Source organism: Rosa chinensis, chromosome 3, assembly GCF_002994745.2.
Source record: "Rosa chinensis cultivar Old Blush chromosome 3, RchiOBHm-V2, whole genome shotgun sequence".
In the NCBI taxonomy this organism is placed as follows: domain Eukaryota; kingdom Viridiplantae; phylum Streptophyta; class Magnoliopsida; order Rosales; family Rosaceae; genus Rosa; species Rosa chinensis.
Window position 1 is genome coordinate 35,330,899 of NC_037090.1, and position 16,841 is coordinate 35,347,739.

At 37.2% G+C, this 16,841-nt stretch overlaps 2 protein-coding genes and 1 long non-coding RNA gene across 3 annotated transcripts; all 3 read right to left on the reverse strand.

Annotated features, from left to right (window-relative positions):
- Positions 1-1,108: 1,108 nt before the first annotated feature.
- Positions 1,109-3,666, reverse strand: LOC121052132. Its single transcript, XR_005808133.1, has 2 exons — positions 1,773-3,666; positions 1,109-1,599 (listed from the first exon to the last, which is right to left on the reverse strand). It is a non-coding gene; the product is annotated as an uncharacterized LOC121052132 (long non-coding RNA).
- A 6,970-nt stretch (positions 3,667-10,636) lies between these two features.
- Positions 10,637-13,591, reverse strand: LOC112194493 (acyltransferase Pun1). The gene is made up of 3 exons (XM_024334723.1): positions 13,420-13,591; positions 12,647-12,861; positions 10,637-11,746 (listed from the first exon to the last, which is right to left on the reverse strand). Exons 1-3 carry the CDS (start codon positions 13,589-13,591, stop codon positions 10,637-10,639), a joined length of 1,497 nt encoding a protein of 498 aa, XP_024190491.1.
- A 1,164-nt stretch (positions 13,592-14,755) lies between these two features.
- On the reverse strand, positions 14,756-16,474 carry LOC112194494. The gene is made up of 5 exons (XM_024334725.2): positions 16,197-16,474; positions 15,884-15,945; positions 15,608-15,714; positions 15,258-15,494; positions 14,756-15,137 (listed from the first exon to the last, which is right to left on the reverse strand). Exons 1-5 carry the CDS (start codon positions 16,472-16,474, stop codon positions 14,985-14,987), a joined length of 837 nt encoding a protein of 278 aa, XP_024190493.1. The 3' UTR covers positions 14,756-14,984.
- Positions 16,475-16,841: the final 367 nt, after the last annotated feature.

Sequence of the window (16,841 nt, forward strand, 5' to 3'; positions counted from 1 at the left end):
TGATCATTTTGGTGAGAGGCAGTAACACCTTCAATTGGATGAAGAACATTAGCCTCTGATATCTGACTGGTGGGAGCACGATGAGACTCACTTTGAAGGACAACAGAAATGGAACCATTTCCAGGTTGAGCATAAATGGATAGCACACCATCAGTTTCAGCAAAATGAATAGTTGTATCAATTTGAGAAGTGAAGTGACAGAAGTTGAGACATGAACAACAATAGGAGGATCATTATCTAAAATTGCATTCATTTATCACATCTACAGGTTCTGTATAATCATATTCAACATCAGAAGTTTCATTATGTGAAGAGGTGGTCTCATGAATAGCAGTTGTATCATTATTGAATGAGTGAGGAGAGACCTGATCTGATGAATGAACTGGTGATGTAGAAGTAGACTGAGCAGGCTAAACAGGTGCAGGTAAGGATGTTTGAGTATGGGACTGAGTAAGAGTAAAGCAAGGTGTAACATGTGGAGTCTGAGTCAGTATAGATGAACTCTTTTTGGATGTGCCTGATATAGCTGGAGTAGAAGAAGGCTTGACCTTACACACTGCATAAGGAAACGCTGTTTCCTTAAAGAATGCATGCCTGAAAATACTTCTTGCTTGTTGGACTATAGCATATGTAGCCTTTGTAGCTTGTAGCAAATCCAAGAAACACACACCTAATAGTTTTAGGTTGCAGCTTGTTTGATCTGAGTGGAGAAGACAAGAGTGGATAGCATGTGCATCCAAAAACCCTGAGCATGTCAACATTTGGCACATTATGGTATAGCATTTCAAAAGGTGATTTCATAGACAATACAACAGTAGGCATCCTATTGATCAAGTAAGTGGCAGTAGCACAAGCATGAAACTAGAATTGATTGGGAAGTGATGCATCCTGCAATAAAGTCATAGCAGTCTCTCTAATATGTCTATTCTTCCTTTCTGAAACACCATTTTGTTCAGGAGTGTAGGGATATGAACATTGGTGAATAATACCTTTTGAGTTGAGAAAATCTCTAAACACATTGTTAATGTATTCACCACCTCTATCACTTCTAAAAATTTTCACAGAAGAAGAGAATTGAGTAGAGATAATAGCACACACTGATTTGAAGTAACCAAGAACTTCATTTTTATTCTTCATTGGAAACATCCAAGTGAACCTTGTACAATCATCAATGAATAGGGAAAGTATCTATAACCATCTCTAGAAAGATGTGGGGAAGGCCCCCAGACATCAGAATGTACAAGTTCAAAGGGTGAAGAACTCCTAGTTTGAGAAGCAGAAAAGGGCAGCTTATGAAACTTTCCTAACAGACATGACTTACAAACCGTCTTCATACAATCTGCAGGCTGATCTATCTTGCATTTCTGAAGCATGAGCTGAACAATTTCATTTGTAGGATGACCAAGTCTCTAATGCCAAAGATTGTGCCACTTGCTGTCCAAGAAATACAGATTGCTGAGGAGTTGATGAAGCTTTAATAGATTCCTTATTATTCTCACCTATTGTAGAAGCATTATTGAAAAGAGGCAAGTCAAATGGTGTGGGATATAGGCCTTGTTTACTCAGTCCTTGGTACAAAATTTTGCCCTGCACCTTGTCCTGTATTACACACATAAATTCATCAAACCACACACTACAATTATTTTGTTTGCACAGTTAATAAATTGAAAGCAAATGTGCAGCAAGATCAGGAATAAGCAAGATATTGTCTAGCTTAAGTAATCCCAACATGGCATCTCCAATATGAGTGATGGCAAGCTGGTTACCATTACCAATTTGCACTCCATCAGTGGTAGGATATGGAATCACATTGTTGAGCATTTGGAGGTTGTTAGTCATATGATTGGTGGCTTCAGTGTCAGCAAGCCAGTATTAAGGAGCAAGATTTGTGGCAGCAACCATTGCAGTTGCTTCTTTAGTTTCACTGTGTTGTCCAGGAAAACCAATGATGAAGTAACACCTATCTGCTGTATGACCAGGCTTTCCACAGTATTGGCATCCACCTTGAGTATTTGAGTTGTTGGCATTTTGAGGATTAGGTAGAGCTCTGTAAGTTTTGGCCCCATGACCAACCTTGTTGACCATGACAAGTGAGATTGTTTCCTACATTTCCAGTAGGTCTAAAACCACCAGCATTGACATTCATTGTATTGCCTCTTCCACCACCAAAGTTGTAATTGTTGTATCCTCTACCACTATTATTATTAGACCTGCTAGTACCTCTGCCAGCATAAAAGCCAGTCACACCAGTAGGTGCATTGAACACAGGATATGATGAAAATGATGTGAAGCCATAAGGCATGGCAGGTAAAGGCATGTAGGGTGTTTGACCTGAGATGGGATAAGAAGGCAAGCTTGGAGTGGAGAAGCTAGGTGGAATAGCAGGAGCAACAATAGATTGAGTAGAAGTCTGCATTTGAGACTGAGGCTGCATAGGAGATGAGGTGGAGAGAGTGAACTGTGGAGCTTGAGTTGTAGTAGGCACTGATGGGGAAGAAGAGGTGGCACAAGATGACTGAGAGGAGGATGATTGAGTTGGGGTATTGATCTTAGCAAGCATTGCAGTGAGTAGGCTCTGAATACCTTATGCTTCATTTCCAATATCCATTTATGCTGCTATTAGCAATGTTTTGAGTTGACTCAAGGAGCAGCTGGTGAATTGTTCTCTAATCACTGTCTTGATTGCATCAAATTCAGATGGTAAACCATTGAGGACTGTAACAACAATATCATCATCATCTATTGAAACTCCTACAGTTTCAAGTGTATCCTTTGCAGCCTTGATTTTGTCAAGATAAGTTTCAATGTCATCAGATCCTTTCTTAACATTCTAAAGATTTGACTTGAGCTGTAAAATATTCTGCTTATTTGCATTAGTAAATTTTAGCTTGAGTCTAGTCCAAAGTCTTGAGGTGATTTACTACAAACAGCACATGTCATAGCCACGGGACTAAGAGTTTGGCCAAACATATTCACAATACTTTGATCCTGAGTCTTCCAAGAGATGAACTCAACAGATATGGTGCTTATGGATCCATCAGAGGCACGGATAAACTGAGGTGGACAAGCATTTGTATCATCAACAAAGCCAAACAAGTTTTGGCCCCTGAGAAAGGACTCCAACCGGAACAACCAAGTAGGATAATTTGTTTCATCAAGAAGAATGTTTGGTAGGAAAATAGTGGTTTGTTGAGTAGTATGAATTGAGTTTGGAAGGGTAGATGTGGTCATGGCTATAGAATGCAAAAACTAGGGTTTCAAGGTATAGATCTAAGTGTAGACAAGTGTAATAGCAAGAATTACAGCTTGAATTGCAAAGTTAGGGTTTCGACTTAAAGAGGAATTATAGATCTGGAAGAATCTAACAACTACTTTCAAGATTACTTATATCAACATACTCAGGATGAAAAACCACAGCTTCGATGCAAGAACAAGTATGAATTTGCAGCAAAATCACATAAACTTCATCAAAAATTGGACTAGAACATCTTCAGAATCAAAGAAAGAACTTATCTGTAGCAGAAACAAGCTCAAACTGAGCAATATAAAGCAAAGAATAGTGAGATTTGAAGCACCAAGGTCGCAGCCTGGGCTCCTGATACCATGAAAGCTAGAAGACAAAGCTTGAAGATGAAGTAAAATAGAGAGAAAAGAGAGAAAGCTCTCTAATTGTATTAAGCAGAATGATCAAGAAATGTAGTATAGGGTTTATATAGTAGCTAGAAGAGAAGAGGATAACAGACACGTGTCAGCTCACAATGTAACCTGAGCTAATTACTAACAGAAAGCTTAATTAGCACAAAACCACGCAATTAACCCTAATTAACAGAAAAGCTTAAACTAATTAAGTATACATGTTACATGGTTAACACTTTCTTGCCAGGAAAGACGACATCTACAGTGACTCCATAGGCCTACAATGTTTGAAAGGGGACCATGGCCTCATGGTCTTCCATGTAGTCCCAGCATAGTAACAGAATGCGACGTTCACTTTTCCCGCTCCACATTTTTGCTTCTCTTTCTTGTTGTGTTTTCCTTGGAGAGAAATAGAGATGGATTTAGGTGGAGTTGATTCTAATATACAAGAATCTCATCATGGCTTTGAGTCTGCGCTGGGCTTACTTAGCAATAGTGGAACTGGGAATTTCTGGAGAGAGCTCAACAAGTCGCACTGTCATAGTGATCATGTCGTCTCTACATTTTGCTGTCTTCCTGGGCTTTATATATATAGCGTCCAGCTATCATCAAATTTCATTACAGCCCCCCGTGTTGGGGGGAATTTTGAAAAATGACTTTGTTTTTGCATTTTTATTAAGGGTGCGGCTATTGCCACCTTATCATTTTCTTTGTTCACATTATAATTATTAAATTTATTTATCTAACCCATTTTTCTTTCCAAGAATGTCCTTATATGACATATCCAATTGAAAAAAATGTTTTTAATGAAAATCTCTCATTTAGTTTATATCAATAAAAAAACTAAAATATATTAAAATTTCCTAATAAAATCATAATCTATTTCAAAAAAATTAAATCATAATCTAATTTACCTTCATTTTTTTAATTTTGTTTTTTTTTTTAATTTCAGTGTTCTCTATTTCAATCCATGTAAAAAGATTAGTACGTTTCTTCAAAAAAAAAAAAAGATTAGTAGGTCGAGAACTATGAGCAATGAATATGAGATTGATTTTTTTTTTTTTTTTACTTTTGGTGTTCACAAATGTTATTACAAAGATTTTGATAAAGTTAACACTAATGGTTTTGTGAACTGAATAACGAATTAACGATGAGGAGGCAACAAAAAGACAAAAAAGGTAATAAATTCAAATTTGGGTGGAGGAGATAAAGATTAATGTCATCCAATGAGAAATTAAGTAATCTTTGTATTTAATTAATTACTTATGTATTTATTTTTCCTCACATATTTGGATTTTAGAAAATTAGTGTACTTACTAGTTATTTTGTACTTAGGTAATATAGTCTTTCAATAATTCAAATATTTGTAGAGTGAACTAAGAAATAGAAGGGTGGCAATAGCCGCACCCTTTTATTAATTCCAGGCGAAATTAGATTGGAAACATTAAGTCAATAATTATGGCTGATAATTTCTTTTGTCTATAGTATTTTCATCTGGTGAGTCGAACGATTCATGTGGCACAACCGGCCATTTGAAACATAACTCGAAATCGACTCAAAACATTTTATATGAAGAAATATATAATACACACGTCTTATTTTAGGGAAATTTTATAATGTGTTAATGTATGACATGCATACAGTTGCCTTAAAGTGGTAAAATGAGTCCTCAAAGTAGTAATATTAGTCCTCAAAGTGGTAACATAAGTTCTTAAAGTGGTAAATTTTCTTAGTTACACTAGGCCAAAAAAGCTAACTGACAACAGGGAAAAAAACGTTGTGTGATTTGGACGATCCCCATTGTGTATTGTAGTGTTGTGTGATGAAAAATAGCACAATGGTGGAAACCCGTTGTATGAAACACAAACAGTCGACACTTCTTTTGTTACTAGTGTTGTGCCTTCTCTTAGCATACGCTAGGCATAACTGCCGAGCAGCCATGCTGCCCGTGGTAGGTGCATATATGCGTCAGACAACAAAACTTGTTTCCAAGTGCATGTTGTTGTAAGGTATTAGGTGCATGCATCAGACAACAAAACTTGTTTCCAAGCTGTATGTTGTTGGAAGGCATTTTCAAACAACGATTTTTAAATTTTCCTGTCTTCTGATTTCCCCTCACACTTCAGTTGTAGACTGTGGTTGTTGTGTGGCTTAGTTTTGGACAACGTAGTTCGATTTTCATAGTTGTGTCAGTGTAAATAAGAATTCATATTTCTTGTGAAACCATTGTGATATATAAGAATGCACATCAAATGAACAATGATCAATTGTAAAGAAACCATATTGCAAACTATCAAATGAGTAATCCAACCCATACTATAAACCTCAAATATTAAAAGGAAGCATTTCCTAATCATCCAAGCCAACATTGAAACAAGAAAAGAATTCTAGTGTACAAGCCCTATCTACTTGGGAACTATAAGCCCTATCAACTTGGGAACTCAAAATCTAATACACATATTGTTCCAAAACATGCCTCTTATGAAGTCTTCATTGATAGTCAGCAAATTCCTTAAACAAATTCTATAGCATCTTAGCTTTCAGGTGACATGCATTGCTCAAGGTGATTCACAAAGCATCTCAGCTATCTCGTCAACCTAAAAATGGAAGAGCATCAGAAAACAAATTAGATGGCTTATAAGGTTCAAACTTATTGCTACAAAACAGCATCTCAGTGTACATGCTTGATAGTTGTTAATGGCATCAGTAACTTGTAATATTTGCAAGCATCAAGCAATAATTCGTTGTATTCACCAAATACTTAACAATAATCAGAAGGTGATTTTTTTTTTAACCTTTTTTCTTTGTATTGAACTAAACTTGAGCCATTATTGTGACCCACGTACACTTTTAACTACTCTGAAGTCCAAAGCCCTCACTGTTCTAATAAAGAACAAGATGCAACTTACTTGAATAAGTAGACTTTCCCAATTTTAAGTTCCTGCAAGTAAATAGCTCATGGAATGAATTACTTGAATTATCTGAAAAGAATTAAGAACTTCAATGAAATTCTACTTTTCATTGTACAAAAGTGACATCAGATTCGTCCTTATGAGGAGCTACAGATTCATATATAGCAATATATCTTAGGACATGAATGGCCCCAACACCCAAGTGAATAGATTTGTGCCTTTGACACTTTTGTTTTTGCATTAATAGAGAACAAATCAGTCCATCAAGATCCAAACACATTATCCGAATTTACATTCATCAGATGAAAAGTTTCAGCAAGATCTAATAGCAGTGACATCTGAGAATCTAAACATTTGAAAACTCTAGCTTGAGCCTTGAGGGGAGAAAAAGAGATATGAATTTTACTAGCAATGAGATTTTGTGACGATCTAAAAGACCAAAGTGAAGATAAAGAACAATACGCCAAAAATCTAAGGGATTAAGACTAGCACTATCTTTTCTGTTCTTGTAATGTTTGGTGATGAGGATGATTAGGCAAACCAAACAAACCAAAGGAAAGCTAGCACAGCCAAAATCAAAGGAGATAATTGCGGCAGTGCTGGAGATCTTTCAAAAATCAAAAGTCACAATCAAGTCGACAGATTTAACAGTAGGATGCAAGTCTCACTACCATATCCAATTCTAGAGTATTGAAGTTATCAACATGACCATCATTATCATTTATCAGAGCAATAAAAACATCTGCTTCCCAAAATAGGGTCCAATGAGACAATGAATTCTGAATTAAATATAAGAATATATCAATAGAAAAACAAAAGGTGCAAAGCTGCGGATTGGTCACCAAAAAAGGTACAGTCCTTTACCTTTTTAAAAACAACTTCCAACCTCCCTTAAGTGAAAAACAAACCAGCAGCTCAAATAGAAAAGATAATGTAAAGGTCAAATATCAATGCTACCGTTATCATACAAAACAAATCAACCACTCGGTGCACATAGTTCTCACTCAGCATACAAAATCATCAAATGCATTCAATAAAAAGTTTCAACTACCAGCAGCTCAACAAACCATAAAGACCAAAGCATTAAGTTTGAAATTGAGGTAAGGAGGATGAAAGTTAGGAGCTTAAACAAAGAGTGAGGACCCCCAAAATCCTAGGTATTAATGGCATCTGTTCAGAATTGAGAACAATAAGTTGCACATATACAGTAATCAAGCATGTACATGTACGGCTGATGCAAAACCCAATTTACACTTCTTCAATACCAAACATTTCTCACCCAAAACTCATACACATAATGATTCACAAAACCCATATACAAGTCCACAACATTCATTAGCTATAAATACACTATTTGTACCATTATTAGCAGCCAAACACATGTTACAGTGAAATAATATGGTGGATGTAATCAAATACTAATCGGGTCTCATTAGGCTAACCTTGGAGTCCATCCAGGAATTACAGCATAAAAGCAATCCGGCTCTTTGCCAGTCTCGGTCTCTTCCTCCTCTGTAGGTCTCTTCACTGGAAAATCACTGGACCCCTTGTTGATTTCTGACCTTCATTTCAGCACCCTTCATATACACAAGCACCGATAAAAGTTAGACAAAGAAAAATCAACATCAAAGCACACAAGTTAACACTACGACCTAAACTTTGGATAAGTAAACCTATGCAAACACAAACCTACTATAGAAATTACTTTAATCGAACCTAATATGAGAAGAACTGAATTTGTACACAAACTTCTTAAGCGAAAACCCTGAATGAAGAAATTGAAGGAACTAGTGATATTATTAATGAGAATACAACAAACCCTAAAATTGAATGAGGACATAGAGGATCCAATTCATAAAAATAAAATCTCTTAACCATAATCCAAACTTGAAACAATCTAAAATTAAACAAGAAACCTAAAAGAAGAAGGGTTACCAAAGATTATCGGCAATTCGAAGTAGGCTTACCATGAGGAATTGAAATTGATGTGCGTGAACCTAGGAAGGAGCTAGAGCAGCCGAAGTAGGATTTCCATGAACTTCGTTTTATTTTTCGGTGTATATCTGGCAAATTGTGGAGGCGAGAATTAGGCCAATGAAATTTGGGTGTCAGATTGAGGGTTCGACCAATAGAGTTTTGGTTGATTTTGGGGAATCTGAGATTGGGGGTTTCCCTATTTGGGATTTCAGAACGAAAGCGAGAGGAAGACTAAGATTTCTGGGTAAAGAAGAGAGTTGGATGAGGAAGAGAGCTAGAGAAGACTAAGAGTGAGACAAGGAGAGGAGCGATTTGCAGAGAGAGAGAGAGAGAGAGTAGTACGTTTTCAATGACCCCTTTTTTATTTTTTATTTTATATATTTTTTATTACAAGTGATGTAATGAAGGCCCAACCTTCTAAGGGCATCTCCAACCCTTTAGTCAAAAGCCAAAGTCATTTGGAAAATTTGACACCCCTAGTGTCATTACTATTCATTCATATTTTGCATCTCCAACCCCCTTTAATCAAAAGTCATAACCATTTCATAATTTTAATTATTTTAGATAATTATTTAACTATAATATGAATTTATATATCATACATAATAATCCGTTGTTTAAATTTTTTTTAGAAATTTTTATTTTATTTTTTCAAGTTTTTCTCGTTTAAAACTACATTACTCTATTATTAGCCGTTGAATTTAATTCATCGCATTTTTCTGACTGTCAGATTAGAAATTAAGTAATTATATATTTATTTTTTAATTTTTGATATCTATTAATCTTGGCCTTCCATTTTGAATCGAATTCATGAGGAGTAAATCAGAGCCGCTCATTTTGAATAGTGGAAGGTGGGGCCCAACCTTCTTCCCCTAAGCCATTTTGGCTTTCTACCTTCATTGCCTAGTTATTTTAACTCAATGTATGGCTCAAAACCCATTTTAACACCCTTTTGATTTGGGTTGGAGATGGTGAAAAAAAAGCCCCTTAGTCATTTTGGCTTTTAACTCCATTGTTGGAGATGCCCTAAATGTTCCCGCTTATGTAAAATCAAAGTATCAGTTTTGGCGCTAGGTTAGGCATTACTCGTTCATACAACACAAATAAGTCATTTGGTTGTGGGATCATCAATCACCAGATATATTTCCATCAAAATTTGTAGGTTTTGGGGGGAATGAGTGCTATTTTGGGGCAAATATAGGCACATCCAAACCTTTCCCTCTTGATCATACAATACAGAGTAAAAAACTATTGTATGATATTTTGCATGCAACTCTCATACAACAGATATAACTATTCTATTGTACTATGTAGTACCAATTTTGAGTCAAATTTGAGTCAAATTAGGAGGGAAATCTGGCGCTATTTTTTTTTTCATTCACACAACAAATTATTCATGTATGTGTTGTGTAAAGACCTTCTAGCTAAGAACTTTATAATTTTAACAACCTTATACAACGCAAGTTTTTTTAAACATGTTGTATGATTCACCTTTCCTCATCACACAATTTTTTTTTTTCGGTTGTGTAAAAAGTGTTGTATTTTGAGGTTATTGGCCTAGTGTTACCACATAATTCCTCAATTGAGTGGTAAAATGAGTCCTTAAAGTGATAAAATGGGTACTAAAGTTGGTAAAAATAGTTGATGTATGAGAAATGTTAACATACCATAGCCTTGCCCTCAAGTGAAAGTGAAACTCAGCGCTTATGGGTTGTTTATTATTATTACTCAGAATTTGATTATGATATACACATATCTAGTTAGTTTTTTGTTTAAACTTAGCCTATTACTATTCGTTGTCTAGTTCATAGTTGAATATGCTTACTTTAATAAGTGAGCAAGAGATGTCTATTGAGTGGACCTATCCCTATGTACAACCGCGGTACCACAACTTCTTATCTGCTTATAGATGGCAGCGAAGTGTATGTAATGACAATTCTGGTTTGAGTTTATTATCAATAAGAATTTTATGATCTTTTATTAAAAAAAAAAAAGTGTGAGGGAAACACACACTTGCATACATACTTTCATACATAAAATTTATTTTTATCACCTCTCAAGCGAAACACACATGGATACACAATTTATTCGCAACATACATGCAACACACTTCACATACGAGAATGACGATTGACACTAGCACTGGGATTTAGAGAAGTGAACGAAAGGAGCTCCTCATCACTCTCAAATATGGCCATTTCTTCTTCATCGAGTGTCACCCATGCTTCGATCCCATCGCCACGTTTTGTATCAATCAACACAAATATGTTCTTCTGGTTGCTTTGGCTAGTAACCCATGTTGGTTTTCCCCACCCAAAATCAATTTCATATACAGGGAGCTTGCACAAACTAGTGGCCCTATAAACACTGATGCGTCCCTTGGTGTTTCTATAAAGCTCGCCCCTCTCTCTAAACGACTCAGACATCACCAAGAACCCATCTTCCCCTTTGAATTTGCCCGCCTTCTCTTTGTAGAAGTTTGCTATTTCTCTCCTCATATTTGCCACCAACTCATGTAGTTCCGTCTCGTTTGGTTTGAATATCACTTGAAGCGGCCAAAACCAATTTCCCATGGCATTTTCTACCAACGAACCCATACTTCTACGGACATTTACCATTTGCGACAACACTGCTGTACTTGAACTCGTCTCCTGTTTAGATTGATAAGAAGCAGCACGAGCACTTTTCAAGATGATTGCTGAAACAAGTTGTACGTTTGTACCTCCAATTTTAGCCTTGAGAGTGGCAATCTTCGTGACATCAAACACGAACCTCCTAGTAGTTAAACTTTGGAACTTTGGTAGCCCTAAATTGTTTACGAAGGAGTCTTTAGCCGGCAACAGAGATGCTCCGTTAAACTGTGGTACCATTAGTTGACTATCAGATCCATTATCACGATGTATGCCTGCCCATGCTCGTACAAATATTTGACATGAGGTTGCATCTGCGATCTTGTGCGACAGCGACACAGCAAGAGCGATTCCTCCGCAGTTAAAATGACTCGTTTGGACAGCCAAAACTGCAGAACCTAAGGCGGAATGGGCAGTTTGAGGATCAAACTCCGGGATGAGGTTGTTGAGTAAGCCGTGTTCAGGAAGATTAAGCAAGTCCGAGAGCTGGCAGTTGACTTGGGCCTCAAGAAAATAAGCCCCTTCATCACTGCAGTCTATGGAAGCAGGGCCATTTAGTCGGCCGGCGAGGGGATAAAAGTGAACCAAAGCCTTGGATAACGATGTTTGTAAGCACCACTACTACAAAAAGGTCATCAGACGACGGTGGATTTGTGTTGTGTGATGACCAAGCTCACCGTGGTCTAAGTGAGTGTTGTGTGATTGAAAAATCAGACAACGGTGATTTCACCGTTGTGTGATAATAGTTTTCTCAACAGAAATGCTTATTTCCGTTGTGTGAGTTCTGCGCAGCATGTGCCTGGCATGGCATGCGCGGCAATGCCTCGGCACATTCAGACAACAGAAGATGAAATTTTGCCGTTGTCTGAGATTCATAACACACAACAGGTATGACTTATTTTTTGTTGTCTGAGATTCATAACACACAACGGATATAACTCATTCTTTGTTGTCTGAGATTCATAACACACAACGGATATAACTCATTATTTGTTGTCTGAGACTAATAACAGACAACGGATATAACTTAATATTTGTTGTCTGAGGTAAGTAACACACAACTGAAGTAAAATTATCTCCCTTGTCTGTTAATTACTTAGACAACAGTGATCATTTTGTTTCTGTTGTGTGTTATGAATCTCACACAACAGAATTTTGTTTTCTTTTGTTGTTGGTTGTTAGTTCACACAACAACTATATTTGGTTATCCGTTGTGTGAATATTGTAATCAATTGGGTACCAACCAGTGACTGTTGTAGGAGAAGCCTCAATTTTGAACTCTTTTATCATCATACAACACATGGTTTTGCATTAAAGAGTTGCATGACTGAATATTAGATAGTAATTAACACATAAACAGTACTCTAATCCATATCATTCAATCACCATTTTTCAAACATCCATACATTCAAGATAGATAATGTACCAAACAAGAAATCATTCCTAACTACCTATACATGAAACAAAAGCTGATATAATCACAACAGAGACCACTTCCTTTGGTACTTCATCAGTAGGAGAGGAAATGCGTTGGTCCAGAACATCCACAATTGGCATTTGATGGGCAGGCAGTGGTGTAGAGGAGGATGATGGCCCGGATGATAAAGATGAGATAAGATCTCCTGGATGCCTTCCCATAATAATTTCCAATGCTAGTACTCCAATGCCTTCACATTTCTCATTCACTTCCATTGTATAAGCCAGCTCTGCACAGAGAAACCATATAACTGGCATTAGTCGTATGTAGATAAATATTCAATGAAAAAGTACGTTTCAAGAGCAGTATATCTTGCATATAACTGTATATCAAAAACCATAACTGAACAATTCCTTTGCATCATTTACACTATGGATTATGGAACGATTAAAAACTGTAACAAGTTATACAGTTTTTGCTCTTTTATAAATTCTTGTTTTTATTTATTTATTTATTTATTTATTATTATTTTTTATTTTAAAGAAATTAGTTTAGGACAAGAAACCTCTGTGCTAAGACTTTTGCTCGAGCATGAACTTCTTTCTTGTACTGTGTTTTCATGTAGATATTTTAATACTCATTACATAAACCCTTCTACTAGTTTTGCAAATACATTAACCTCCTTTTGCATATCTTATATCACAAAGAAGTTTAAATTAAGAACACAACAGTCAATTTTATAATAAATTGATTGAAAAGTGTGTGGTTAACCACGCATGAAAATGAATCAAGTATGGCCTAAAATCTAAAACTGTTAAATATAGAGAACAGGGAACAACAATATTACCTGGTGCTACATACCCATATGTGCCTGCAAGGGCAGTCCAATTGGCTAAGTCTGGGTTTAAAAACTTTGCAGTGCCAAAGTCTGAGACACAGGCCTCATATTCAGAATCCAGCAAAATGTTCTTGCTTGATATGTCTCGATGCACAATTGGTGGCACGCAGTCGTGGTGCATGTAACTCAAGGCATGAGCTACACCCTTCACAATAACCACCCTTTAGCAGCAAGAAAGCAAGAGGATGATGTAATCAATTTACAGACTGAATCAATTTACAGCAGTCCAACTATATCTACTTCCCTTGTTTACCAGATCAAGCATCAATCCAATATGACTACAAAGAATCAGAGGCTCATGGTTCTTGATGAGAAATTTTAAATATTAGTCAAACTTTGCCCATAATCAGAGGCTCATGGTTCTGATGAGATTTACTTGCAAAATTACACAACTAGTTCGCAGAAAAAGAACAAAGACTATCCTTGCAGTTATACGACTAGTAAATGTGCAGTGAGATTTCTGAGTAAGAGGTTACCTTTCTGGTCACTAGTTGCTTTCCAAAGTCCACCCATTTATTCTTTGCAGCCTGGGCGCAAGCTATTTTGAAAACCGATGCATCAAACTTTTTCTGCATTAAAACATCCCACCAGGAATGGAATGAAAAAGTGGAGACGGGGGAATGGAATGAGATTGACAGCCAACTTTCTGAGGTCAGAGTTGAGTTGCCCAGGGAACCTCAAACAGCAAGTCACACCAGACATGGTAGCAGAAATCAAATGGTTCAAATCGCCAACTGTACAAAACATAATCAATAATCAGAACTCCAATCCGAATATCAAATGACATCAAAGTATGTATAAACATGTTTATATATCAAAATACCAATTCAACAATTAAAGCATATCAGTCTGTACCAACATGACCATATATCAAACACCAATTCAATAATAAAAGGATATCACAATTTATACAAAGATAACCACATATGAAATAGCCATCCAACAATCAAATGATATCACAGTTTGCACCAACATAAATATATACCAGAAACCTAATTCCATAATCAATAGATAGCACAGTTGTACCAACATAAACATATATCAGAATTTCAATTCGTTAATCAAAGGATATCACAGTTTATACCAACACAAACATATTCCAAATCTTCACAATTTGTAGCCACATAAACATACATCAGAATCCCAATCAAGATTAAAATAGAATCAGAATAGGATCTTACAGCTTGGGGTACTGAGCTGAAATCGACAATGCAATGAAGTCATTCTAATGATAACAGTACAGCAAGAAATATTGTCATCCTCGAAGACCGGTAATAGCTTTCTATGTTCCCAGAACAGTTGGGTAAAGAGCATATTAGATCAGATATTACCTACTAAGTCTTAATCTACACTACAGGTTATGACTCTTTACATCTCACTCAGCACAGTAGCACAGTGTTTGCGACTCTATGAACATATATGCCTTTACATATCGCTACCAATACCATGTTTCTCATGTGCACTATCTCCCACTAGCTAAGCCTCACTATGTGAATGAGATAATATCGCTGCGTTTAGTCCAACTCAATCGTTGCATCTAGTAGGGAATCCACATCAGGAGTTATAACAACTCGCTGGCCAAGCTCTCCAAGAACACAACACTTTCTCGCTGCAGTGTTGATTGCAGCAACATCTTGAGAAAATATACAATCTGAACCGGGTGAAACCTGCACATATATGAAACCATGATTTTTAAACTTGAAAAACCGAACTTTAGGTGTCCAATCTATGCAAATGTTGTGCTTTCATTTTAGTTTAAGGAAAGTCAGTGTGGCTGTAAGACTTACATCATACAGTGCATCTCCTAGCTTGAACTTGACTGCTCCACTCTTGTAAACCAGCATCTTCCCCATATACCCCTCAGATAACTCTTCCAAACTACCGCCCTTCCTTGCAGCACCTACCTTCTCTGATGGTGCTGAGCTTCCGACTTTCTCTTTCCCCTTTGCACTAGTAGGTCGCTTGACCAATGGTAGAGTAGGAGGCAACTGAACAAAGAGCAACTTCTCTTTGGCATTTTGCTCCTGTCACCAATCACCAGTAATATACCATCACCTTTACCATTCGAATAATTGCTCAACATTGTTTAAGAAACAAGGGATTCTTATAATTTTTTTATTACTAAACTAACACTCACCAGCAGCCCGAGTTCTGAAGCACAATTAATAGTACTCTCATCATACTCCTTTGCAGCATCCTCAACAAATTCCTTCTCATTACCCCAAGCTGTCAGGGTATTCCTCCCTGATTTTCGAAATCAATAGAGTCCCCATACCAGATCCGGTTCCTCCACCAAGCGAATGGCACACCTGAAACCCTACAATTCAAACAACCAAACCCTAAGCACACCAATCCAAACAAGAAGACCACAAAAAGAGAGAGAGAAAGTTCAGTGAGGAATTTGATCGAATACACAATCCAGGAAGCTCAGTGTTGAAAAAGTTGGCTGTCAATCTCATTCCATTCCCCCGTCTCCTGCAAAATCGACAAGTAGCAAGAAGTAATCAACACACCATTACACAATCCAGGAATAGGAAATTGGATTAATCTATAGCCAAATTTCTTCGCGCATTGTCTATGTGCCTAATTCTAACAAGTGTGTGAATCCAGTAGCGAAGTTAAAGCCACACCAGAAATTGAACATGAACAAGTTGAAATCTCTGTTGAAGAAAATCAAACTCTTCGTGTTGAAGCATGAGATTAGGAGGTTAGGGAAGTTGAAGTACCTAAGAGTCAACGTATCTGTGACTGGTGAGACTCTTAATAGCATTGGCGATGTCGTCGTGGTTGAGTTTAGCTGGACCGGGTTGGTGACGGTGACGGCGGCGGCGGCGTCAGCGGCGGCGTTTTCGTTGTCCAAGAAAGTGGAAACGGCGGCGTCGAGGTCGTAATTGTGGAATTCGAGGAAGAAGAGGGCTTCTTGTTTGGAGGCGGAGGTGATCTCGTAGAAGGAGGTGATGACGGCGTCGTTTTGGGGGCTCGATTCTTGAGCTTCGGCTTCCATAGTGTTCCTCTTCTTCTTCTTCTTCACTCTTTTGATCGGATTCTTGAGCTTCGGCCATGGTTGCAGACTTGCAGATCGAGATTGAGAGAGCTTTCACGAGAGATAGGGGTTTCGCACAGAGATAGAGAGAGAGGATGGTGAGAGAGATCCAAATAGACTTAGGGTTTGTGAGAGAGGATTGAGAGCGGACTGAGATTTAGGGTGTGTCTGAGAGGGGAGTTTCATTTCGTTTTGTCGAGAGAGTTTCAAGAGTGTGGGAGGTATAATTAAACTTCAAATAAATTTTAAAGTGACTCACACAACACAAACCTAACAAACTGTTGTAAGAGTGCACTACAAAAATCAAAATGCCAAACACATGGAGGGA